We start from the raw sequence: 27,060 nt of genomic DNA, 5'->3' as shown, positions 1-27,060 counted from the left end.
GGCTGTACAGAATGGGATTCATAAGTGAATACTGATCTATAGCAGCTGGACCAGATTTCTGTATGGGTGACTTCATTTTTATATTTTTTTTCAGTGTAAAAATGTAGCAATAATTGTTCCTTAATCAAATTTAATGCAAATATGTGTGTATAATAAGTAATATAGCTCTCGTGTAGAAAAACAACTGAACTGGCCTCTAGGGATTTCATTGCATATAAATAAAATTCCTGAAGACATACATGCTTGCTTACCATAATTAGCAGAAAGTTGAAGAATCTTGGGAGCATCGCATATGGCTGTTTTCTTTGATTTAGTTCACTTATCTGTTTCTAATTATGGTATTTTGCATTAAATGCTACTGTTTTGGCTCTTGGCATGCACATCATGCCCAATGAGTTCTCACTGGGTTTCTTAAATCATTTTATGAAACTAAGATAAAATGAATCCAGGAAAGTTTTACAATCAACTGTGCTTGCAAAAGAAATTGCAGAACTGAGTGAAATAAATAATTAGGTGATAGCTATGAGCTGGATAGATAGATGAGGAACAGGTTCATTTCTCTGCAAGAGGAGATCTGAAACCTTCTGGCACAATTTGTTACTTTCCATTTATCATGCGTAAAACGTTTCATGATTTGGTATTTTATGTGGATTTATTGTCAGGAAACTATTGTCTGCCTGGAACAGTTCACAGGATAACCCAATTCTGAACTGTTCTAATAGGATTGTTTTGGGAGGGAATGAGTGATCAAACCTGGCAGTATTTTAGGAATGAATCTTAAAATTCAAAACCTCCAAAAATATTCTCAGCTCTGCTCCAAGGGTTAGGTAAAAAGGGTCAGATTAGGAGCACGCCTGGATGCCTGAAGAGCTAGTGCAGGAGGGTGTAGGTGTACATGGCCAAATTCTGATCCCATTGAAATCAATGACAAAACTCCCATCTACTTTTCTGAGAGCAGCATTTGGTCCAGGGACATGAAACTCTTTTTGGAACAGATGGGAGCATATACAGGTGAGGTGCGCTACATCGGAGCAGAACAGGCAACAATGCACTGGCTGAGAATAGAAACCAGGAGGAGAGTGAACAAGTGAACACAGGATAGGAGGCAAAGGCATATGGAGTGGGGGCTGAGAGAGGGAGGGATGCTGTGCAAAGGCCAACAGAGAGGAAGGAAAAGGCAGCTGAAATAAACAGATGGGGTAGACAGAGAGGAAAATAATATTGGACAGTGTGACAGAAGGCCTCAGGAAGGAGAATCTAAAAAGAGAGAGAGAGAGAGATCAGCAAATATGAAGGAAGGGGTCACTCAAGGAAGTGCATCTCTGTAAATGCGGAAGCACTGGGAAGAGCATGGAGGGATCACATACGCAAAGGATTCCAGCATTGCGCTATTGGTTCTAGTGTGGGGAAGCAAAAAAATCTTTGCTGGTCAACAGGGAAGTAGATTGTTCAGAGGAGAGCAGAAAACATCTGAGCAGGCCTGGGGTGGAGTGGGAAGACTAGCCATATATGTCAAGAGAAGTTCAGAGGTAAGGAAGAGAGTCCTGGATGAGCTACAGCTGTGACAGTCTTGTTATGGGAATAAGGGGATGATCACAGAATTCAAACATGTGCATGGAAAGAAATATTGGTGAGAATAGAAGAGATCAGCTGCCCAAACATAAACTGGAGCATAGGAATTGGAGGAATAAACTGAGCAGTAAAATTACAGCTATGGTACAAGATTTCTTTCTCAGATAATAAAGAATGAAAATGAGTGGAGCTGTCAGACCCGAAGGCATGTTTAGGCCATAATAACCATTATCTCCTTAGTCAAACTAAGAACACCATTCTAAAGAGTCTGGTACTGCAAGCTTTCCAAGTGCCTACCTCCCATGATTTCAATGAGATCTCAAAGCACAGAAGGTTCACGGGATTGGGCCCAACTATTCACAGTATTTAGAAAAGGCAAGGTCCTGCAAAGTGCAGAGTAAATTCCTGGACGTCAAAAGTGAGAACATGAAAAGGAAAAATAAGGAATATGAGTTTTGGCAGTGCAAATTTGGAACAAATACTTGGAGCAGGTAAGATTTAATGGAGGAGGAGAATGAACAAAGAGAGACAGTAAAAATGGAAAGTATGCAAAGATCCAGCTGCTAATGTTTCCCCCAAAGTTTAGTGTGTGCTGAATAGTGGTAAATGCAGTAGGAATAAAATCGGAGTGGCTAAAACCATACCGTCCTAGTCTGGTACAACTTACCTCTAAATAGTGTAAACTATAATGTTCTTTTGGCTTTTCCTCAGGCAAGACAGCAAGCACAAACACGACATCAAATGGCAGAAGACAGCAAAGGAGAATACTCATCCATTCTTCAGAAATTTAACCACGAGCAACGCGAACATTATCACACACACATACCAAACATCTTCCAGGTGAGATCTCATAGTACTGACTTACAGCAGCCTGTTCTTCTTGGTGTGGCTACATCGACTAGATGCATTGCAATGCTTTAGTAAGCCAGCTTAATTCTGTGATACCGGTTCTCTGCTCTGCAGAAGCCACAGCACCGCATTAGCAGACACTGGACATGATGCAGCAACCCAGGATCTCTAAAAGAAGTAGTTGCTCTCTTTGGTGGGAGCAACAATTCCTATGAATCCAAAGAGATGTTATGGAGCTCAGTCTACTAAACTGCCTCTGACCTCTGGGCTAGCTACCAGATTGATTGATAATGTGGGAGGTGGGAGTCTGCTAGGTGTTATGGCAGGAAGGGGCATGCCTGATGACATTACTCATAGTCTTGTTTTATTACACTCTACATCCATGCAGCTGGGGAATGAGAGCATTGCTTGCATTGTTGAGGCACGAATCAACTGAGAGTATTGTCATCTATAAAACCTTACGCTCCTTTGTGATCTGTTTTCATACCTAGATTTCAAAGATGTTTAGATTTATACCACGTTCATGTTGGGCAATAGCTTAATGGATGTCAAAGAGGCAAGTGCTTACAGTTTGATTAAGTTTACTAAAAATGTCAGATGATGGCCAAGAAAGACATTGCAGAGAGAAAGTTAAAACTGCTGTGCTCTTTATTCATGGTCATTCAAGCCACTGTCTAGGATAAATTATTCCAAGGTATTTTGTGTTATAAAAAAAAGCAGCATCCCCAGGCCATGTATACCCTTCTTACAAGGCCTTTAGAGACCATAAAACTTTGGATCTGGTAAGCGCTGAATTGAACTTACATCCTTGGCTAAGCATAGTTTGGGTGCTTGTGCATTACCAGTGCTCCAGAAAATTCCCTTGCTTTGCTTTAAGTGTTAAAATAGCATTCAGAGAGCTGTTTTACTTTTAAAAGAATGATACCAGTGTGTTCTTTCCTGCAATTGTTTCATTTTTCTGTTGATCGTGGTTGGGTTGCAGTTTAACAGGAAAAAAATGAGTTGGGGGGGTGGTTCTCAGCAGTCAGTGTCCTATCAGGTCTTATGTTTCAACATGAAACATGCACCTTTGACACCTGGACACACACTGTGCCTCCTATTATAATCCATCATAACAGGAATATGCAACATCTGGTTTTCCTGTGTCCTAAACCAGAGGTCAGTGGAACTGAAGATCCTTGGCACTCTCTGCAGTGATCAATAAGGCGCCTATATTGAGATGCCCTGATGTAAACATTGTAACATAATATGGAGATTACTCTGAGGCTGTCCTTTGATCGCCGATATCACTAAACCATACATTACATGAGAATAACTGTCTTAATTTGCCTGGGTTTAAAGTCTTATTTAAACAACTGATATAACAGGAGCTGTTTTGTTGCAGAAATTAAAATTAATTGAAACTGTGAAATAACTTTTGATGTTTGATCAAAGTGAAATGTAATGTTTCAGAAAATACAAGAGATGGAGGAAAGGAGGATAGTGAGGATAGGCGAATGCATGAAAACCTATGCAGAAGTGGACCGCCAGGTGATCCCCATAATCGGGAAGTGTCTGGACGGAATAACGAAGGCAGCAGAATCAATTGATCAGAAAAATGTAAGTGTTGAATGTGGTATCTTCTTCTTTCTCCTGTGTTCTTTATTATTTATTAGTTGTATAATAAAACCTAGGAGCGCAAGTCAGGAGCTAGAACCCTATTGTGCTAGGCACTATACAGACACAGAACATAAAGATGGTCCCTGCCCCAAATTGCTTACTCTGAAAACTGTTAAGAAAGAATTTGAAACACAAAACTTGCACCCAAATCCAGTTAGTGCACAGAAAAGGTGTTCCTCTATCACATGTTAACTAAGGATAGCTTTAGTGCATGTTTTATTTTATGAAGGATAGTTGCTTTGTCTTGTTACAGAGAAAAATCTGTTCTTCTCACGGATGTATTTGTTTAGCAAATTAATCCATAGGGTCATTTGTCTTTTAAGAAGGAAACATTTCTTTTACCAAATTTACTCCATTAACATGCATTCTATACATAAGCGTTTGGTTTGGCTGTATTTAGATAAGATGCTGTATTCTAAAGATGTGACTGTTAGGGCCTGTATACGCTACACAGTATTGTCGACAAAAGTCAGCTTTCATCAGCAAAGCAGTGGAGGTGTACACACTGAAATGCTCTTCTCACTGATGTAACTCCCCTGCTACACCGACAAAATAAAACCACCTTTACAAGAGGCATAGAGCTTTTTGCAACATAATTAGAGTGACGCAGCGTCAGTGTAGAGACAGCGCTTGTTTATGTTGCCCTAATTGGCCTCCAGGAAGTGTCCCACAATGCCCATCGTGACCGCACTGGTCAGCAGTTTGAACTCCGCAGCCCTGAAGGTACACAGCCATGTGCCGCTCCCCCGTTTAAATGCCTAAGATTTTTTGAACTTTTCACTTCCTGTTTGGATGGCATAGACTATTCACACAGCATCTTCCCAGGTGACCATGCTGGTTTTTTGCAACAGACGAGCTCCCACATGGAGTACACCAGAGCTGTTGGATCTGCTGGATCTGTGGGGAGAGGAGGCTGTGCAGTTGCAGTTTTGCTCAAGTCGTAGGGACTTTGATATCTATGGGCAGATTGCTCATGGCATGCAGGACAAGGGACACAAAAGGGACATGCAGCAGTGCCATGCTATGATCAAGGAGCTGTGGCAGGCATACCAGAAGGCAAGGGAGGCCAGCTGTTGTTTTGGTGCAGCACCAAAGACATGCTGCTTCTACAAGAAGCTGCATGCCATCCTTGGTGGCGACACCACCACCACCACCACGAGCCCTATGGATACTTCAGGCTGGAGGCAGCAGCCAGTGGAGTCAACCCTGAGATGAAGTGGTGGATGAGGAAGTGGAGTTGGAGGAGTGTGTGGGACATGCAACAGAATTGTCTGGTGGCATGGCAAGCCAGGATCTATTTTTTGACTCTGGAGGGGTCTAGCCAGACCCAGCTCTCTGGCTCACATGAAGCAGGAGAGGCAAGCTTTGGTAAGCATACCTTTTTCTTTGGTACTGCACAGTGATAGGAGATTGAGTTCTCATTTACTTTGTTATATGATAGAGAAGGGATAAGGGATAGAAATTAACAACAAAGCCTAAGCAGCTACGCATTGGGGGCCCTGTGGAAAAATTTGTTAATGTACACTGGGGTGTCTTGGGAATCCTCCATAGGAAACTTTCGTGTAGGTACTCTGCAATCCTCTGCTGAAGGTTCCTTGGCAAAGCTTCCTTGTCTCTCCCCCCGCTGTAGGAAATTTTGCCGTGCCAGCCAGCAATTATTTCTGCAGGGACCATAGTGGCATATAGGTGAGCAGCATACGGACCCAATCTGAAACTGCACGTATGCAGAGATGCACCCTTGCAGCCTGGGATACCCTCAGAAGTGAGATATCGGGTTCGATTACCCAAGCCTTTGGAAAAAGGTGCCAATATTCAGAATACTCTCCCTAGGTGCATGTAGTGACTCTCTCTTCACAAACCATCCAGTTAATGAAAAACTCAGGCTGGACAGCCTGGAAAGGAGACTGGGCCAGGAGCGGATAATAGATGAACAAGAGTGGATTATAAAGCTACTGGAGGGCCAGATAGTGAGGCTCAAGTCCCTCATAGTGCTGCAGCCTGAGCACATCCATGCACGATTCCCTCTGCAGCTAATACAGAGTGCCATTCCATGTCCTTCCCAAACTCCCTCAACACATTCCTTGTATGTTCCCCTTCTGTCGCAGTACCCCTTGCACTCCACCCCGAGAGCCCGGTTTCATGATGAAAGCTGGAGTTGCACACAACTGGAGAGGCTTAACCGAGAGACACTTCCTCATTGCCATGTCCCCAGTTTGCCAAAAAAAAATAATAATTTTTTATCCTTTAATTAAAGTGTAGTCTTTGAAACAAAATGAGTCTTTATTTGTGTCATGCACATGGTAGTTGCTGTTAAAATTCAAATACAGTGGCTATAGGCAGGAACATTTGCTCACTACAATTAAAGCTCAGGAAACAAGCATTACAGGGGTCATTCAAGGCGGCAAGTAAACATTGTTTCTCTGAATGCATCAGATAAAAACACATTACTGGGCCTCATAGTCAAAATGCTCATTCAAAGCCTCCCTGATTCGAATAGCGCCCCCTTGAGCCCCTCTAATTGCCCTGGTATCTGACTGCTCAAAAGCAGCAGCCAGCCAATCCACCCCAGCACTCCACCCTTGGGGAAAGTTTTCCCCCTTCGTTTTGCAAATGTTATGCAGAGCACAGCAGGCTGCTATGACCATTGGAATATTTTCCTCATTGAGGTCAACCTGCCAAAAAGGCAGCACCAGCAACCTTTTAAACTGCCAAAGGTACATTCAGTGTTCATTTGGCACCTGCTGAGCCTGTTGTTGAAGCATTCCTTGCTACTGTCTAGGTTCCCAGTGTAAGGCTTCATGAGCCACAGGAGCAAGGAGTTGGCAGGGTGGGCATTGCACATCCCCCATTGGAATCTTCTGGTCTGGACAGAAAGTCCCAGTATGCAGATTTCTATACAGTCCAGTGTTCCTAAAGATGCGTATGTCATGAACTTTCCCTGACCAACCCAAATTGGTGTCAGTTTGATCTGGGGCCAAAATTAGGCTATACGTGCCATCGATCACCCCGCTGCCGTTAAGGAATCCCATTGCTGCAAAGCCATCAGTTATTTCCGGCACATTACCCAAAGTCTAGTCCTTTGTTGCAGGAGGCAATTAATGGCCCTGCAACTTGCACCACTGCAACCCCTATGGTGAACATTCCAACTCCAAACTGATATGCGACTGACTGGTAGCAGTCTGGATTTGCCAGCATCCACACAGTGATTGCCACTCACTTTTCCACTGTGAGGGCAGCTCTCCTCATGGTGTCCTTGCGCCACAGGGCAGGGGCGAGCTCCACGCACAGTTCCAGGAAGATGGTTCTGCGCATCTGAAAGTTCTGAAGCCACTGCTCGTCATCCCATACATGCATCATGATGCTATACCATTAATCAGTGCTTGTTTCCCAAGCCCAGTACCAATAGTCCACCTTGTGCAGCTGCTCCGTGAATGCCAGCTGTAATCTTGAATTGTTTCTTTCCATTGCACACAGCAGGGCAGGCACCACAGATTCACTTTGTGTCCCTGCTCATGAAATACTGCAGGACCAGCTGCGTTGTGTTCATAATGCTCATCACCAAACTAGTCAGCAGTTCAGGATCCATGCTTTCAGGCAGAGGTGACGGGCACAGTTTACAGGGGCTATTCAAAAATGGCGCGAAACGAAGTCGGAAGCCCATGGAATGATGGGACGGAAATAACTGCTTCATGAGATGGTGAGCATTCCTCCATGATGCACTGCAATCTGTTCCCAGCTCTCCCAGTGATAGAGGGTGGCTGGTTACACAGTGAGATAGCTACCCATGATGCAATGCCAGAGCACCAACTATGGATGCGCTGCGCTGACACAAGGAGTGTTCTGTGGACGTGGACAACTGATGTAATTAAAGCTGCATATGATCGTCAACTTAACTCTTTAGTGTAGACAAGGCCTTAGTAAATAGGTTTCAGCATCAATTAGAAGATGAAGGGTATTATCACAGATAGATATTTAGTGGTCAATCCTTATGTGGCAGAAATGTTTGCTCTAGCTTTTCAACAGAACCACAAATCATACTGAACGTTGCAGAAATTTGTTTGTTTTAATTATTCTCATAATTATGGAAATGCTAAATTCTGAGTGTGGAGTTAGACAGCCTACCTGGCTCTGGGCTGGATTCAGCTTTGAAAATGAGCCAACACAGGTCAGATTCAGGCAAGGCTGAATGCATGGAGAACTGTTGATAGTATGTGGTTAAAGGAACACAAGCCAAGACTCAAAACCTGCCCTGGCAGGAAAAGAGCAACCCTGCTTTGTGTAAGTCAGACTGTGAGCTTTCATATGTAACCAGTGCAGAGATTAGACAGGAGTTCTCAGATGCAAGAAACTTTGGCATTGTGTTCATCACAAGCACTAGTACAGTATTCCCAACACCAAGTACAGGTCTCAAAAATCATGAGATTGTTAAAGATAATAAATGTGGGGTTCTTTTCATTTAGCTTTTGGTTTTGAGCCTTCTGGGTGCACTTGAGCCATGCTTTTAGCTTTCTACATAACCCTGATGGCTAGAAATTTGGTGGTTGTTTCTTTAAAATGAAAGCTGATACTCTCGTGTAATAACGTAACTCCTGGAACTGGGGCTTTAAGTAAAATACCAAATATTGTGAGACACATGAAAAAAATCAGAGGCATGATCAACACTGCTGTTTGTACCAAAGTATCTCAAATTAACTCTCGTTTGAATAATGTAGGGATCTTTAAGATTTTAATGCTTGCTCTTTTTGGCATTAAAAAGTTAAAGGCTGATAGCAAGGCCATGACTGGTGCTATTTTAGGAGTATTAAATAATACTTTGTACTTCTTTGGTGAACTTCATCTGAGGATGTCCTGGCTCTTTACCTAATTCAGTACATTTAGTATTACAAATATCTATAAAAATAATACTGTTCCATACAGCAACTATGAAGTCTACAATTTATAGTACTAAAATTGTGCTGTACATGTAGTAAATAAGAAGGTGGCACCCAGCATTGCAATGTATTTATTCTGCTGGAAACATAATTGGGTGAACTCCATAGGAAGCACCACAGTTTTGATTGCATGGTGTGTAATACCGCTTGTATTGTGCCTTTGATCTTCAGAGGTCTGCACATACCTGACATGACTTGAGGAAGCCCACTGAGGGAGCTGTGTGAGAGCGGGGATTGGCAGCCCCAGTCTTCCCGTTCTGTGCATACTCCGTTAGATCCCATCTGTTCCCCTGGTATGTGTGTGCTCACACAGTGGCAGTAATGATGCTACTATATCTAATGCTACTTTCTGCATCAAAATGTCACACCCATCTCCTTTCCATCTGCCTACACACTGATGACTGGGAAGTATTAAAAATGAAGAGCCATCATGGGCTAGAATTGCCAAAGTGGAGACATTAAAAATATGTTGCTATCAACATTTGCGTTAAGGAAACCTCAGTTACAGAGCGGCTAAGCCATTCATCATGTGGATTCTAGCAGGTGTGATAAAGGTGCTGCTTCATAATAAAATAAAAGTGCATGAATTCCTCTTCTTGCCATCCACTAATGGATTTTCAGAGACTATGTTCAAGAATCAAAGGAGCACAAAGCAGAACTGAATGTCCTTGTCTATGTATTTGTTCCCTAGCACTGAAATATATGTGGGGACTTCTCCTTGTGAGAGTTCTGGAAAACCATTTTTGTTCCACTTCATTATTCAGTGTTAAGAACTGACAGGATATATTGGATATATTTAATATTCATTACACCTTAGCTGGAAAGAAAACTGAAAGACACTCTTATCCACCTCCAAAGCTGCCAGTTTTTCAGACTTAATTTATTTAGTTATTCCACTTGTTCAAAAGTAGTATACTTGCTAAGAATCAAATTCTGGCTTCTCCTCAGCTTGCAGAACTCCAGCTAAAATCAATGGGGAGGTGCATGGATTTATCTGGGAATAGAATTTGTCTCTGTATTTTTAATATACTTATTAGGAGCATGCTGCTTTTTTCCATTCCTTTTCATAGTAACTCTAGTAAGGCAGATGTCATTATTGCAAGGCTAAACCACAATGACTGTTAAGTGAACCTGTGTGGAATTTGCCTCTGCAGGCTTGGCAATAGATGGGATTAATTTGTTATGGACTTCTGAGTTCCTGTTATGACATTCTTGCTGTCTGATACGCAGCATGAGCTAGTTATTTTTAGCTCCATTGTAATGGTAGGATGTTTTGACAACATGGAAGGAACATTATATAATTAAAAGAGAAGAAATGAAAGGTTCAGAAGGACGGAATAAAGCACAAGTATATAATGTAATCTGATTTTTTTTATCTCTTGCCACCCCCCTCCCCGGCTCTTGCTTTCATGCTTATAATTAAACATCTTTAGAATTAGGCGAGTTTTAATGTCAAGCTAAGGTGAAACTAGTGAATAATAAGGGAAAGTGCTTCAGTACCGCCTTTAAGGTTTATGGGGGTGACTTACACAGCACCTAATAGATTTATGAGCACAGATCTCATTAGCTTTCAATGGGACCCTTCCTCCTAAACACCCTTCAGTGATGTTGAAAATCTTGTATCTTGTCTTTGCTTAATTCAGGTCAGATATGTGCATATCATCCTGGGCTTCTTCCATATGCTCAAATGAATACAAACAAAAGCCACAAAAGGTGGTCAAAGCACCACCCTTCTCTTGGAAGTGCAGTGACATGGCAGTATTCTTAATATCCATTGGCTAATGATGCCCTCTAGGGACTAAGGCGCAATCCCTCTGATGACCTGAGGGAGAGAAAATATCCATATGGTATGAAATGAAGATCTTCCTCCCTAGAAAAGCTAATAGATTATATATATATTAAGGAAGGATGATAGGAGAAAATTATTATTCTTTAAATTCTTTCTGTGCTTTACAGATTTGAAACGTATATTCCGTAGGGTGAGGCTCATCTTTTTAAAAATTATGGTGGATGGTCTCGGCCAAAGTTTGTTTGCATTGCACAAGCGATTAATATTTTGTACATGCTAGATTTTGTTTAAGTGACATAGGGGCAGATTTACAGAACATCTCAGCTTCCATTTAGGCACCAGAATAAGTGGCCAGCGGATGTCCCGCACAGGATGCTGAGCACTCTGGCCAGATTTGGATGTGCTGAGAGAATTTTGAAAATCTGGCCCCATGTGCTTTATGAAAAGTAGGGTCTTTTAAAAATCACAGCCTGTGTGTTTGAAAAGCCACTAGATCAAAATGCGTTTCTGTAATTGCTGTGAGTCGCACATTAGCAATTAGAAGGTTTGCATCCAAAAATTTGCTGCATTTGTAGATCTACTGCACAAGAATGTTATGTATCATTACCGTTTTGGTTAGTTATTATCTGATAATAGATAGGTAAAATAATTGCATGCAATATGTGGCCAGTTTGTGAATGAGGTAATTGTCTACAGCAGGGGTTCTCAAACTTCATTGCACCGTGACCCCCTTCTGAAAACAAAAATTACTAAACGACCCCAGGAGGGGGAATGAAAGCCTAAGCCCACCCAAGTCCTACCACCTCAGGTGGGGTATGGGGGGCAAAGCCCGAGCCCCTCTGGGCCAGGGTGGGGGTGGGCAAAGCCAAAGCCCCAGGGCTTCAGCCCAAGGCAGGGGGCCTGTAACCTGAGCCCCGACACCCACAGCTGAAGCCCTTGGGTGTCAGCTTCAGCCCCGGGCAGTGGGACTTGGGCTTCAGCTTCAGCCCCATGCCCTAGCAAGTCTAAGCCAGCCCTGGCAACCCCATTAAAATGTGGTCGCAACCCACTTTGGGGTCCCGACCCACAGTCTGAGAACCTCTGGTCTACAGAAATTCAATATGGACAGAAGGGTACACGGCTTTTCACAGCAGCAGAAGACCAATTAGCATTTAAGTTGGTTCTCCTTAAGACAGTAGCATTTATCAGAGCTTTTGATATCTGGCTTGCAATTGGAAGCATAGCAATTCTATAATGGAAGGTTTGTATTGCACAAGATTTTTTATGGATGCCCATTAGTGAATCTGAGTGTATGCAAAAGGTGTTCTGAGTCACCTAATGCAAGCTGTCCATTCAAGCACTGGTGTTTTAATTTTTTCAAGGGAAATAAACAGGAATACTAATGAGCATTTACATAGCACTTTTTATCTATGGACCTCAAAACACTTTATAAAGGTGATTAAGCATCATTTTACAACTGGGAAACTGTGGCACCGAAAAGTGAAGTGACTTGCCCAGGGTCATATATCAGCTCAGTGAAAGATCTGAGAAAAGAACTCAGATCTCTTGACTCCCATTTCAATGTCTTCTTCAGTGAGCCATGTTTCCTGTTTGATTTCTGATTGCATTTGGTGTTAGTGCTACATACTTCTTGTTTCTTTAGATGGTACTTAGTCCGTTGACCATTTAAAAATATTGGTGGTTAAAGAAGCAGTTGGTCTCAATGAGACCTTTGCATGCTGGACTCAGATGTTTTACATAGGAATGATGGACTGGGTGCTAACAAACCCAATAGCAATTAGGGTGGTTTTGTTAAGCTTCACTGTGACTAGGAGACTTTTTCCTCCACTACTCTTACACTGTTGTTCCGTTTACAGACCCTCTTTTTATTGGTTTGCAGCATATTTACAGATAGATTGTATTTGTGGCATTTCAGGATTCACAACTGGTAATAGAAGCCTTTAAATCAGGGTTTGAACCACCAGGAGATATTGACTTTGAAGACTTCACTCAGCCAATGAAACGCACTGTCTCGGAATCCAGCCTTTCAAATTCCAGATGGGATGGAAAATCTGAGCCCAAGCCTGGCAGCAAATCCAAGGGCAAATTGTGGCCATTCATCAAGAAAAATAAGGTACTGACTTTCAGACTTCATCTCAGTGTCCATATGTTTGTAGCCTTTAATGGCTTTCTTGTTTAGTAATCCTGGCAATTAATTTAAGACTAAAAAAAACCTGAACTTTAGTTTCAGAAAACTAATAGCTGATGTCCTATTATGGTGTTTTGTTACGGTCTTATTTTGTTGTTTACTTTTAAGATATTTTTATTTCTATATAATTTCTTAAATTGTGTTGCTCTTTGTTTATTTACCCTTTTAGTTGTCTTTGCCATGGTCCATTTGCTTCTAATTCAGATCAGGGATTGCGTATGCTGTGCATGCTAACGAACTAACAGCGTCACTCCAGTGTTACTATTCTGACACTTCTCAAACTCTCCTCAGCTTTTTATTGGCGTTATCGTTTCGATCTGTACCACGGGTACAGCAGTTGGGGAAGCTGGGAGTGGGGAATGGCTGTAACTCGCCCTTTCACAGCACATCTAACTGAGCCTCTACAGTGCTGCTGATCTTTTTTTTTTTTTAAACTCACATGATCCTTTATATCCATTAAACTCTTCTTTCCATTGTCATATTTTACACCATGATGCATGGCAACATTTATCTGGGATTATCGGTGTGTATCAGGATGACTAGACAAATTCTGTTCTCAGTTACACCAGCACAAAACCAGAGAACTCCTTTGATGTAGCCTCATTCTCTGTTGCGCTTCTCCTTCCCTAGCCATTGACAGCGATTGCAAAGTGAGTACAGAGCACTAACAAATCAGAATGTTACAGTCGCTGATATAAATGATGTCCTGAAACGCAGGACAAGAGAGACTCAAGCCCTCTGGTGCTTACACTCATGTAACCAACAGCAGAATCTGGCCTAACACCTCTCTCTTGTAAATTTGTAGTGTAATTTTAAAAAGATAAGTGTGGTGTGCATAGAGCAAGGTGACTTGAAAGCAGGAAGAATGAGGCTTGTTGTCTTCCAGCTAATAGAAACGCTACTGGGCACTAAGGTACCTTCCTAATTCGATTCATGTAAATTCAGGTGTTTGAAAGATCTATTAATGTGCATCATTCTGACCGGCCCACAGAACTAGCAAAGAGTAACCTATGGGAATAGAGTTTGCATGTAAGAGTCTGCATGAGCTTTCTGTCAAATTATTCCATCTTATTTTTTTGTTGCATTACTTACTACAATTCCCATTTTTATCACTTTCTTCTTTTAACACAAATCTTGAACACTATTTTCCCTCCCTCTTTTTTTTTTTGAACCATGGCTTTAAGTATTTAATTATTTGTTTTTAATTGCTTTTCCTGGATTTTGAATATTGTTTTTGATGCTTATTTTCGTTTTGTGTTTTATCTTTTTATTTTGGTTTTTTATTCTATCACTTCTCCATCTCTTATACGTAGCTTATGTCCCTTTTAACATCCCCCCATCAGCCCCCTCCTCCTCCCCCTGCCTCTGCCTCACCCTCTGCTGTTCCCAACGGCCCCCAGTCTCCCAAGCAGCAAAAGGAACCCCTCTCCCATCGCTTCAACGAGTTCATGACCTCCAAACCCAAAATCCACTGCTTCAGGAGCCTAAAGCGCGGGGTAAGTTCTCCTCTGGATACCGCTTGCTGTCTGTCTTTCTTGCGCTTTTATTGCACGTTCTGTTATGTAAAATCTTGTTTTGTGAATGAAGCCATTGTGTTTTACCATAACATACAGACAGACCCAAGGAATCCAATCCTGTAAAGTCATTTGTAGTCAAAACCCCCACAACGAAACCACAAAAACAGATTCCTGTTTGAAATGAACGGTTCCTTTTGGACAGAGGATCACTTTCCTTTTCCAAAAGGTAGAAGGAGAGATGTAATATTAAATAACTCTTCACACAGAGACAAAATAAGTACCTCATCGAGTAGCACTAGGGCATAGAGAAGTTAAGTGAGAGTTTGTCCAAGATCTCACAGCCTGTGGAAGAGCTGGGAAAGAACACAGTTCTCCTGACTCCCACTCTGTTGGACCATGCTGACACCCCCAGATACAGGAGCATGAAGAATTGTATCACAGCATTTCTAGGTATGTCTTCTAGACGTTTCCCATTGAGCCTGCAGAATCTGTTGGATTCTGGGCTGACTTTCGCTCCCCATGACTGAGAAACGATGTGCACAATTTAGAACTCCATGCAGTATGTAAGAACTTTATACTTCTACACTCAGGGGGCTACAGGACACAAATAAGATCTCTTTTAAATAGCTCTGACAGAATGTGTCAGATGTTGCATTGTCTGTAATCTTTATTCACATGATTTCAGTGGACTGCTTGCAGCAGCCTGAGTCTGTATTTGTAAATTAATGTTTGGGGTACTTATACTGAGCTAAAAATTATTCTCATTATAAGTCTTTGTATACACAGCTTCTGTAAATTTTTAAAACTTCACATTTAAGGCAGAATGTTTCTTCCTTTGAAAATTAAGACATGTCTGTTATTGTACCATGTTGTGCCATCAATTTTTAAGCATGCTAAGAAGTGGATGGCACAGTATAGCCCTTGGTTATTCGGTAATTTCGTAAGGATTATTTTCCTTTCTAAGCCTAATGGAACAGTATGAAAAGCAGCTATAACTGTTAGTTTTCAATTTTTTTAAAATGAGCTGTCACAATAAGGAGAAAACTGGATATAAAGGGCCAAATTCTGCTCTCCACAGGGAATCCCATTGATAGTTTGATCCAGAAGATGTAGTTCAGTAAAACTGGGAATGATCTGTATAGAGAACTTTGTAATTATATGATTTTGAAGTGTTTGGAGAACTTCAGTGCAACCCGCATCCTAATCACTGGATCTGGTTACAAAGAGTAAATCGTTTTAAAAAAAATTCTCTTAAGTAGCATATAAAAAAACAACATTACACTCTGTCTGGGAACTGCCATCTTGACAAATTTACAGTTCAAAGTAGTACTAAAAAATTAGTTTCCTCATCAAAAAGCCACTGGAAAATTGAAAGTTTCAAAGTTTGTCATAAAATAAGTGCAAAATTACAGAACTTCCCTCACAAGAATATTTCCTAATGACTTCTGAGGGGGAAGCCCATTCTTTCAGTTCTACATTGGAGGCTCTCCTTGTAGGGGTGTCTCTGAGACAGCTGGATTCTGATAGGCTTGCTCATGTTGAGTAGCACCTTCCTCCGGGATTAGCTCAAGTGATTTAAATGGGACTACTCATAGAGTGAGCAAGGGTATAACTGTCTGGCCTTGTGAAAGGCATCAGTGTGGTTCAATGAACAGTGTTCCCAAAACAGTGTTGGGTATTTCTAGCTTGTAAAAATGTCTTTTTTTATTTTGCACCACACAAAAGCCCTGAGGTGCTTCAGAAATGTATATTTCCAATGTACATATTCTTGTTTAGTAAATATTTGGCTATCTAAGCAATTATGACTAATCGCTTTAAACATTTTTGTTCATGAAATCTCATTGCACACTAATCATATGACAGTACTAAGAGAGCCTCTATTCAAGCTTTAATGCCCCCTCGGCCAAATTCACACGCGTATGGTGTATACCGTATAGTTTTTAACTGAGTAGAGGGAAAACTGAAATTATAAAGGTAAAAAGCTCACCTAGCTTTCTTTAGAATCACTCTAATTACCCACTGACACGTTCATTTTTTTAAAAAACGAAAATATCTTGTTAAAGCCCCGTTAAACCTTTGGATGTGCTTTTCTGTATTTCACTTCCTTTTGTCGTTAGCTACCAAGATGTTTGTGTGTAAACAGATACTTGTCCCTGTCTGATTCACCAATACCACAAGCCAACGTTTAGAATATTAGACCTTGTTCCGTGGGGCAAATTGAGGCCACTTCCTCCATATACAAGTACAGAGCAAAAGAGGCAACTAAGTTGTGGAAGCCTGCTTTGGTTGTCTACAAAACTCATAAAGTTCACGTTTCATTGATCTTTGGTGGCCAGAGTTACTAGGTGAAATTCTATGGCTCATTGTTATGCAGGAGGTCAAGGCTAGACAATCATAATAGTCCCTTCTGGCCTGAAAAACCTATGAACCTATCGTATCTATATAAAAGGAATATGGCTGGCATGTGTTAGTGCAGATATGGTCTAACCCAACCCCTCATGTTTAGTGCAGGTTGATTGTAGCCCCGGCAAAAACATCTGCATGGGGCCAGAGCTATGTCAGAGTAAGCATCTGGATTAACGCTGCTTTTACAGAATTGATATTATAAGGTATGCCTGTCCTGCCCTCCCCCTACTCCTGCCAAATCAAACAGGGCTTGAATTTGACACATGAGGATGACCTCTGATGTTACACATATTGGACAGTGGTGTTACTGAAGGAATTTGGCAGGAGGAGATTGGGAGAAGCTGCCTATATTGAAGAAAGCTTTTACTGCTGCACCGATGAGAAAAGAAAATACAGGTGGAAAAGAAATACAGGAACCCTATAGGACAGTGCAATTTAGGGGATGTTTGGCAAAGCAAAAGTGTTTAACTGACCAAAATGTTTCATTAGAGCTTGCTGTTGTTTATATACTCCCTCTGTTTGCTCAGACAGTATGCCCATCCTAGCAAAATATCTTGCAATAGAAATAGCCTCCATAGATGCCTAAATGTTACTGTAGATTCTTTAGTTAATCTAATCAATAAGGGACAGACTCTAAGAACATAAGAACGGCCCTGCTGGGTCAGACCAAAGGTCCATCTAGCCCAGTATCCTGTCTTCCAACAGTGGCCAATGCCAGGTGCCCCAGAGGGAATGAACAGAACAGGTAATCATCAAGCGATCCATTCCCGGTCGCCCATTCCCAGCTTCTGGCAAACAGAGGCTAAGGACACCATCCCAGCTAACAGCCATTGATGGACCTATCCTCAATGAGCTTATTTAGTTCTTTTTTGAACCCTGTTATAGTTTTGGCCTTCACAACATCCTCTGGCAAGGAGTTCCACAGGTTGACTGTGCATTGTGTGAAGAAATACTTCCTTTTGTATTTGTTTTAAACTTGCTGCCTATTAATTTCATTTGGTGACCCCTAGTTCTTGTGTTATGAGAAGGAGTAAATAACGCTTCCTTATTTACTTTCTCCATACCAGTCATGATTTTATAGACCTGTATCATATCCCCCCTTAGTAGTCTCTTTTCCAAGCTGAAAAGTCCCAGTCTTATTAATCTCTCCTCATATGGCAGCCGTTCCATAACGCTAATAATTTTTGTTGCTCTTTTCTGAATCTTTTCCAATTCCAATATATCTTTTTTGAGATGGGGCGACCACATCTGCACACAGTATTCAAGTACTCTGCCAGCTTTACTCATATTGGTCCCTTAGGGCCCAATCCAACTCCCATTAAAATCAGTGGAAAGATCACCACTGACTTCACTGGGAGTTGGATCTGACCCATACTATATAAATACTCCCCTTAATTTCAGTGGGAGTAATTGCTTAGTAAGAGACTATTCAATTTGAGCAAGTTTGGTAGAATCTGGATCTAAACAACTTAGGTCAACAAATGCAAAATTGCACATGGTGTGAAATTCCTATGGTAATTGGCACTTTGCTATGCAAAAATAAATGAAAACCACACCATTACTACATAAATTCCAGGCATTCAGAATGGATTTGGCTGTTTAGTAAATTCTGGTGACTTCCACGTGTAATTTTTATTTAGCACAGAGTGTTGTTACGCAGCTCGGGGATGTGAAGAAATAATTCCTGAACTTAAAAAAGAAATAGCACAAAACTGTTAACAAATATTCAAAGAAACTATGTGAGATACCAATCCTACATTCAACCTGTTTTGAGTTAGGTCTCCAAACTGATGATTTCTTGAATCCTTCTCCTTGGGAAGAGGCAGAAGTCCATCCAATAATCAAGAGCAGACATTAGCTTAGTTCAAAGGGTTTCAGTCAGCATCAATATGAAGGGTCACTGGCAACTTGAAATCCTAGTCAGTCTTTAAAAATTTAGTTAAAAGTTGTTGCAGGTGCCTGCATCCTGCAAATTTCTGTGGTTTCTGAATAATATTTTCAATAACATTTTTCTCTCTTCCTTTTTTCTCTGAAAGACCCACACAAATAGAAGAAATTGACAGATAGTACAGGAGAAACAGTGAAACTGATCTATACTAGGTGCTGTAATCAAACTAGAAATGAAGAAAGATTGTGTTTCTTTATTTTCTTTTAATTATAGTCATTTTAGATGTTATATGTAAAAATAATATTGTTTTTTTTTTAAATCAGGCAGAACTATGGTCTTTAAGTTGACTGTGTCCCTTCAGGGAAGTTAGAGGGGCAAAAAAAGCATATGCAGAAAATAAGGAACCACTTATATAAGTCATAGTTTCATTTATGCTTGCTCTACATTTTCAAATTCCATTTTTAAGGGCATAAAAAAATCCAGTTCTTTGTTACTTGATATTAATTTTATGTTGTTTTATTTTACAATTGCTGAGTGGCAGTAACACAAGTTTTTTCATTTAAAAAGCAACTCTTTTAAACAAACAGAAAAATCCAGATTTTACATATATTACTGGGCTCAGCCACATTCTGTTCTCCAGGCCATTCCAGTACAAACGAGAGGGGGATTTTGTGGTTTCTTTTCTAGTGGAAGTTGTTGACTTTATTACAACTTTTCTTTCCATTGCACCAGTTAATACGTTTCCTTGATCATTTTGTCTCGCCTCTGTGATATCCTGTTCATTAATGTGACACCTTAACTATCAGTCCGCCTGTACTAAATGTTTCTTCGTTTTGGGTGATATGTAGAGTCAGCATACAAGAAAAGTAACTGCATCTCTTGCCCTTGGGAATGTTCATTATTTTAATACATACCCTGTTCCAAGACCAGTTTTTTAAAAAGCCTTAATTTAGTCTGGCCTGAACAAAGAATAGTTTCTAATTTGGCATGTTTAATCTAGTTTTTAAAAATATGATGCTTAGTTAATTTACCAAAAGAGAAAAAATCCGTCAGAAGTTATCTGGCATCTTGCAGGTTTCCACCATCACACTTAAATGCTAATTAAGCCCAGGGCTGTCTTTTTTGCTGTAGAAACAGTAAATGTTGAGGTGTCCTTGTTAGTCTCCTCTTTAACAAGTGTGTGTTTTCTCTTGCTGACTCACCGGCAGACTCACTCTTTGTATTTTCACAAAGAACTCATGAAGAGGACTTTAGGGAAACCCACGTGTGCCGTTGAGGCTAGGGACTATGTTGTAAGTTTGTGTATGGTGTGATCAACCCATACAGTTGCTGCACAGTCACTAACCCCACTTACAACACTGCAAAAGGGTGCTTCAGTGGAAATGAGGTTCGCAGAAGGCATAAGGAAACTACAAATTCATTGTGAGGAGAGCCATGACTTACTGATAGAAACAACTGATCTTGTGAAAGAGGTTGCAGCTGTCAGTACTGGAAAAGCTGGAATTGGCACAACTAACATGGTTAAACATGGGAAATTCAGACCACAATGGAACCTGCTTAAAGTGAGTTTAGCTGTCACAAACCTCTATAGGAAAGCATAATCCCAGACTATTTCAACTCATTGCAGTGTGCTAATTGCAAGACTGGTTAGACTTGTAGGCTGACCTCTGCTATACAGTGAGGTTTTTCTGTGTAAAGGTATTCTAAGAGGGTTCCACTCTATTTGTTAAGAATATTTTTGTGGCTCTTTGTAAATATAAGCCTGTCCATGCAGAATGGCAGTGCATTCATGCTGTGGTATATACTGCACCTTTTCAACAGAGCTTTAACTTGCACTGCTACCACCACTATGGCTTCCCTGAACGTCACGTAACATTTGTGGTTCATGGGATCGAGAGCTGTGACTTCTAAACAAGATTCACGAAGCCAGACTGTAGAGGAGATTGTTGCAGGATCAAAGATAAAACATTTTAGCCTTTGATAAACCCGATGTCCGGTGATTTATTTCAATCCCCTGTCTTTTGTAAGTGAGGTTAGTGTCCGTGATTGTCCAATAACACATGGACTTGTCGGCTTTCGTGCTCTCTCATGTGTTATTGAAGCTTGTGGCTCTTAGGCTCTTCATTGTTCCCTGCAATGCTAAGTTAGACCTGTCTGAAAGGAACAGTTGCATGGGATTTGCTCGTTACATTTTCTAGAAATGTTACCCTCTAATCATTTGGAGAAAAGTCCCCATTCTCACATGAACTGAGCAAATCTCTAACTGTGAAAACCCAGCAGAATTGGCCAAACAAAAAAGCAGTCATTTAGTAACTACATTTAATACACATTTGTTTTCAGTCTTCTCAGATGTACAGCAGTTGAGTTGCTGCCACATAATGTCAATGTTTTTCAAAACCAGAAAACTTGGAATCTGCTTTTAAATTCATTGTTTTCATTTGATTTACAACCTATTAGAATCTCTACTGCTTTGTTATTCATGCTGTGCATAACAATGCCTGTTGTACATTTTTGGGGGTGTTATCAAATTTCTGGTTTTCATAATACTTAACAAACAACAACATATGAATTAGACATGCAGTGTCTATTATTCCTTAACGTTTGCTGAATTTACAGTAAAAGAATAGTTTTAATGCTAATGACTCTTTGGCCATAGTTTAGTCTTTAGAGTGATTAGTGTTTACAATGTAGCGCATGTAGCAAACATTTGTGCATTATAGAGTGCTTTGTAGGTAAATATTTTTTCTGCATCATAACTGTTGTGTGTATTTGTGTACAAGGATCTCAACTTGTGCTGATCATGTCTATGCTAAAGTTCACAGGAATGCTAAAGCAATTATGAAAATAAGGGCTGCCTAGATTTGAATTTCTTCAGCAAGATATTTAGTCAGTTCCTCCTTTCATTTGTATAATTATTCCTCTTCTTTCAAAAATAGATTACTTTTGTTTGGTTATTTCAAAGGCCTCTTCATTTCTTGAGTTAGACTTCTCTAGGCTCTGGGGTTAGGGCCATGGTTTTATTTACTGGCTAACTTAACTGCAGGGGAACCTAGTTGACCTGTTTCATTATCACAAAAATGCAATTCAGGATGGATCAATTCATGGGCAATATATCATTATTTGTTTTAAGACCACATTTTTTTTTTTGAATGCTTGGCTTATTTTTATTTTAATATAAAATTAGACTCTGCCAAGTGACTGTAAATAACCTTTAGAGTTTCCTAAAGGTTAAAATGCAATGACAAAAAAAAGATGTGCTTAACTTGTGCTTCCACTGCCCTACCATTATTTTAGGTCCAGTCTTAGAGAACTGTGCTTGCCTAAAACTGGCACATCTGTTAGCTTATTAAAGATCAGAACACAATAACCAATGGACTTCCCAGTTTTCAATTGCATGCAACTTTTGAATGCAGAAGTGCACTGCAGTCTTAAATGATGGCTTAGCTCATGGTGTGAGCGGAGTGCCTGCCTTCCACGTTCCATCTGACTTTCTTTGCTTCAGCACAGAGTATATTTCAATGCATTTATACGTTCTAGGGGTTTGCGACATAGTTTGTGAATCCCAGCCATTACACCTGAGAGGCTTGCAACACAGTCAGAATGCAAGTTATCGGAGAATGAGGTGGGATGAGCTCTTGGGAAACAAAGTTGGATTTGTTCCCTCTCTTCCAAGCAATAACCTTTAAAACCCAGTTTCTTGTATTAAACTGCAGTTAAATCATGCCCCTAAGTCCAGTATGGAATGGTGCTGAAATACTACTTCGTATTCGGTGCAGCTCTTGGAAAGCACCCTGTGTTGCAGCTGTGACAGTGGCTTTGCAACACAGGTAAGAAGGCACTGTAATGAGGTACTGCAACACCATTTAAGAGAGCTGTATTTGTAAGTTTTGTAGGACAGGGACAAAACACTCATATGGCCTTTAATGCACAACACTCAGGCTCTTAGTATCCAGGCTAATTGAATGATAACGTATTGGCTGTACATAAAGAAATATAGCAGCCTTTGAGGAAAGAGATTGTATATATCATATAAGGGACTTGCATATTGGTCAATAGCGTGGGCATGGAGATAAAAGTGAAAATCATAAATGGAAATAATTGGGTAAAAAGAAGGGTAGAGATTTTTTTTTCTTTGCTGTGATCTTGTCAGACCTTATAATCTAAACAAGCTTGATTAGTAGTTGGATGAGAGACCTACAAGGTGCTGCAAGTTGTGGTGTTGGTTATTACACAGAGGACACTTCCTTCTTAATTAATGCTCCAGCATGGTAGTAAGGGAATACTGTCTTTTGGGTGGAGACATGCAATCTAGGCCCTGACCACTTGGAATCATTAGAGATCCCATGGCATGTTTTACAGGAGGGGTCCAAGGGTTAGTCCCGATGTCCTGGCAGAATTTCAATTCCTTATTATTTCCCACTTCCTGCCCTAAAGAGTTGTATAGCATGGCTGGCACCGGTGACGTGTGTTTCAGCGCCTCTTCAGCGTTGAGTGTGATAACCTACCTAATTATGTAAGTATTGTAAAGCACCAGTTTTGCTGAGTGCAAGATGCAACTTAAAGGGGATATGCTATTGCTATCTTAGCGTTGAAGTCAGTCAGCCTGGGTCACGTTTTCACCTGCACTGCCAAAGCAAATATGCAAAGGTGTAACATGTTTTCCTTTTCCACTTCCACTGATGAAATGGCAGCTGAATGGTAGTGTGTGGCCCATCTTGTGAACTTTTGCACAGATCTGTTACCCATTTTCACATCCCAACAGTGAGGAGAATACGTGTGTCGTTTTATTATAACAGTAGGACTGAAGAAATTCCTCTTCTACTGATGCGCTTGTTTTTTTTCTCTTTTTTCCTGTACTCCTACAATTTTTACATGAAGCTTTCTCTCAAGCTGGTAAGCACAATTACAGCATGTTTGTCCTGTGTTTTAACCACAGTTTTCTATGTGTGTTTTTCTTTGTGTACACTGTGACACCTACGACATGACTGAAATTAATTTTAAATTTGTTTCTTCTTTGTGTTTGCTTTGTTTGACATTTATCAGATAACTTTGAATACGCAGGTCTGGAATCTAATAGAGGTGATCAGAATTCAATCTTTCTAATAAGCTGCTAAAAAATTAACTCTAATTTATAGTGTAGTTTATCCTTATTTTTTTGTAATCTAGGGCAGGGGTTCTCAAACTTCATTACACCATGACCCCCTTCTGACAACAAAAATTACTACATTACCTCAGGAGGGGGAACCAAAGCGTGAGCCCGCCTGAGTCCAACCTCCCTGGGTGGGGTGGGGAGCCCAAGGCTAGAGCCCCACCACCCTGGGCAGGGAGCGAGGGGGAAGGCAAAACCAAAGCCCAGGGCTTCAGCTCATGGCAGGGGGCCTGTAACCTGAGCCCCAATGCCCACGGCTGAAGCCCTTGGGCATCAGCTTCAGCCCCGGGTGGTGGGTCTCGGGCTTCAGCCCCAGGCCCCAGCAAGTCTAAGCTAGTCCTGGCAACCCGATTAAAATGGGGTCCCGACCCACAGTTTGAGAACCGCTGATCTAGGGCTATAAAAGTGTAGCAAAAATTACACCAATCAGTTCTATTGCTGTACCTGAATATACATGGAAGAATTAATGTTATAAGTGTCTCTACTGTGGCTGTGCTGTGGCCCTTTATACAGAGAAAAGTAAAAGCCTTTTATCCGACTGCAACATGGTCATCAATTGTATGTTTTCCATGTTCAGGTACTAATAATCACTGGAAGTCTGAATCATTGTTACCTGCATTTTACAGCCCTAAATAGTCCTCCAGAAAAACTAACAATGAAATTAATTAAAGTGAAATAAACCTTAACCAAGAAGGTTAACTCAGATTGATTTAAATTTGCAAATGAGCATGTATATATGAATCCTAAATCTAGTCTTGGATACAACCGGAATGATATCTCGAAATACGGTAAGAGAATGCATCGCAAAATTGAAAAGGGAAGGGGTAAGAGCACGTGTGAAAAGAAATGATGTGATGTTGTATTTTACATCCAAGACAGCATACTGTTAAGGCAGAGTTATCCGAACCTTGGTATGTTTTAGATAACTTCTCTTGGCTTTCTTGCCACACCTGATCCCAGCCAGAAGAATTCAATTTAAATAGTTTGCTGAATCATTTCAGGCCAACATGTAGGAGGGTACAAAGGACTGATTTAAGTTTTAGGAAGCCTCAAAGGATCTGCAGTAGCTCATTAGTGAAGTTAGTTTGGGAGGTTTCCTTCTTCCGGTCAGTCAGGGTCTTTAAGTTTCTTTCATCCCATTATTGTGGTGTTCACCATTCTGCGCCAAGTCTCCCCAAAACGGGTGACTTCTGTCACAAGGCGAGAGACTTACTGGTGGCTTCCTCTAAGAATACCTGTGCCATTAAGGCTTCTCACCTCCATTGCAATGCCTGCAGCAGGGTTTATGCATCTTCATGGGGATTTCAAGCACTTCTGTTCCACTGATGCAGTGCAAAGCATCACTTAATGTAGACATTATCTTTCCAGACACAGTCCAAACCTAAATATTTCAGCCCCATGACAGTCCCAAGGAAAAATGGCAGAGATCCAGTTACTTACAAACCCAGTTGGCCCTTAGCTCTGTGTAGCTCAAAAGCTTGTCTCTCTCACCAACAGAAGTTGGTCCAGGAAAACAGATTACCTCACCCACCTTGTTTCTCCACCAAGCCACAGAGCTAGCAGCCATTGATGTTTATACAGAGTCCTTCCACTCATTCTGTTTGCTAGTCATATTACTAGTAAGCAGCTGATGCATTGTGTATGACCTTTCTATGCAGCAGCGTGTACTGTAAAGTATAGCCAACCTGCGCAAAAGGTTCTTGACTTGACCCTTTTGGGTCAGAAGTTGGATCCTTCTTTTTGATGAGAAGTTACTCAGTGAATTCAGTGAGGGTTCTTTTTGAGTCTCAGGGATGCAGTTCTATGCCGCATTAATGCATTGGTCTGAAATATTGTCTACTAGTGCCCACCGTATTGCTAATCCTGCTGTGCTTGGATCCTGCAAGTGTGGGCCTCAGTTTCTGGATGAGGAGGGTTTCAGAATTAAACCCCCATGTTAAAAGGGCTTTTCCCTTTTCAATTAAGTGCTTTTGTGACTTCCAGTTAAGGTATCATTGGGGGGAGTCTGTTGCATGTGCGTATCCTCTAAGTAGTGTGTTTTTGTAGCCTTTGATGTAGCTACATATCCCTCCCGTCCTCCAAACAACCCCAGACTCTTCAGCTTGATACGTACCAAGATATGTACATCTTTAATGATCTTATTCCATTGGCAAAATACATGGACCTCTTGTAATGCCTGTACCGGGGATGGGGAATATTTTAAAGAAAATGACATTTGCATGAACAAGAGTAAATGAAAACAGACCTCTCCTGTAGCATGAAGAGTCTAATGATGTGGTGGAGGTAATAAATCAAATCTGTCCAGGATTACAGGGTGTGGCATGAGATTTTGGAATGTACCATATTTTAGCTAACTGGTAAAACCATTGTTATTTCCTGCATTCACATTCATTTTGCCTTCTAATCCTTTCATAAAATGGGAATATTTTTTGAAGTGGACTTAAATTCCACTAAAGAGACCAAGCCCAGGGATATGGGAGATCATTGTCCCTTTAAGTGAGAGTGCTGTTGTGCCAGTTTTCCTTAATGACCTGTTCAGTGTATGTTACGCTCCCACTCCTACTAGGGCTGGGGGGAGCGCAAGGTGACCCATTATAACTGCCCTCCGCTCCCTTCCTACACACACAGGCTCTGTCTAGAACACAGCACTCGCTACAACTCGGAAAAAGCAGGCTGTCTTGGAGAACCCAGCCAGTGCGCAGCTGAAAAGGTCCGTGTGCTGCTTTTGAGGCAAAGTATTTGCTGAATCACACTCTTCTGAGGAAAGCATTTGGCATTTTAACACAATCCACCTAGCAACTTCGATCACAAGCCATCAGTAAGCTGCTTGGCCAGCTGAACTTTGTCTGGATTTGCATTTGCATGGTCGGCTTTCCCTCCCCCCAACCCCAATATCCCTTTGTATGAAGGAATTGTTGGCATTACGTTTGTGAAATCCTCTGTATAAATTCAGGTTAGTAATTTAGATTAGGGTAAAGCTAGTTTATTAATATTGAGATGTCCTCAGCCTCATTCACCATAACCCCTCCACTCATCTCCCTGCCAGAGAAAGCAGGGACTGCCATAAAAAAAATCATAAAGGCTCAGAAACTCACTGCATATGTTTTATCTA

General features: G+C 41.0%; 1 protein-coding gene across 29 annotated transcripts in view; it reads left to right on the top strand.

Annotated features, from left to right (window-relative positions):
- Window positions 1-27,060, top strand: part of FNBP1 (formin binding protein 1) — a 148,584-nt gene that overhangs the window by 102,726 nt on the left and 18,798 nt on the right. For 9 of the 29 annotated variants that reach the window (XM_043530232.1, XM_037879341.2, XM_043530228.1 and 6 more), the window contains 3 exons: window positions 2,284-2,412; window positions 3,874-4,020; window positions 12,716-12,913. In XM_043530232.1, the coding sequence (XP_043386167.1) occupies window positions 2,284-2,412; window positions 3,874-4,020; window positions 12,716-12,913 (474 nt within the window). Of the gene's footprint in view, window positions 1-2,283; window positions 2,413-3,873; window positions 4,021-12,715; window positions 12,914-14,301; window positions 14,485-20,007; window positions 20,092-23,677; window positions 23,693-23,842; window positions 23,879-27,060 lie in introns of all 29 variants that reach the window. The other 20 variants (XM_043530221.1, XM_037879332.2, XM_043530219.1 and 17 more) reach the window with 10 other exon arrangements.

Source organism: Chelonia mydas, chromosome 16 (assembly GCF_015237465.2).
Source record: "Chelonia mydas isolate rCheMyd1 chromosome 16, rCheMyd1.pri.v2, whole genome shotgun sequence".
Classification (NCBI taxonomy): domain Eukaryota; kingdom Metazoa; phylum Chordata; order Testudines; family Cheloniidae; genus Chelonia; species Chelonia mydas.
The sequence above is the reverse complement of the archived record's forward strand: the minus strand, read 5'-3'. Positions and strand labels throughout refer to the sequence as shown.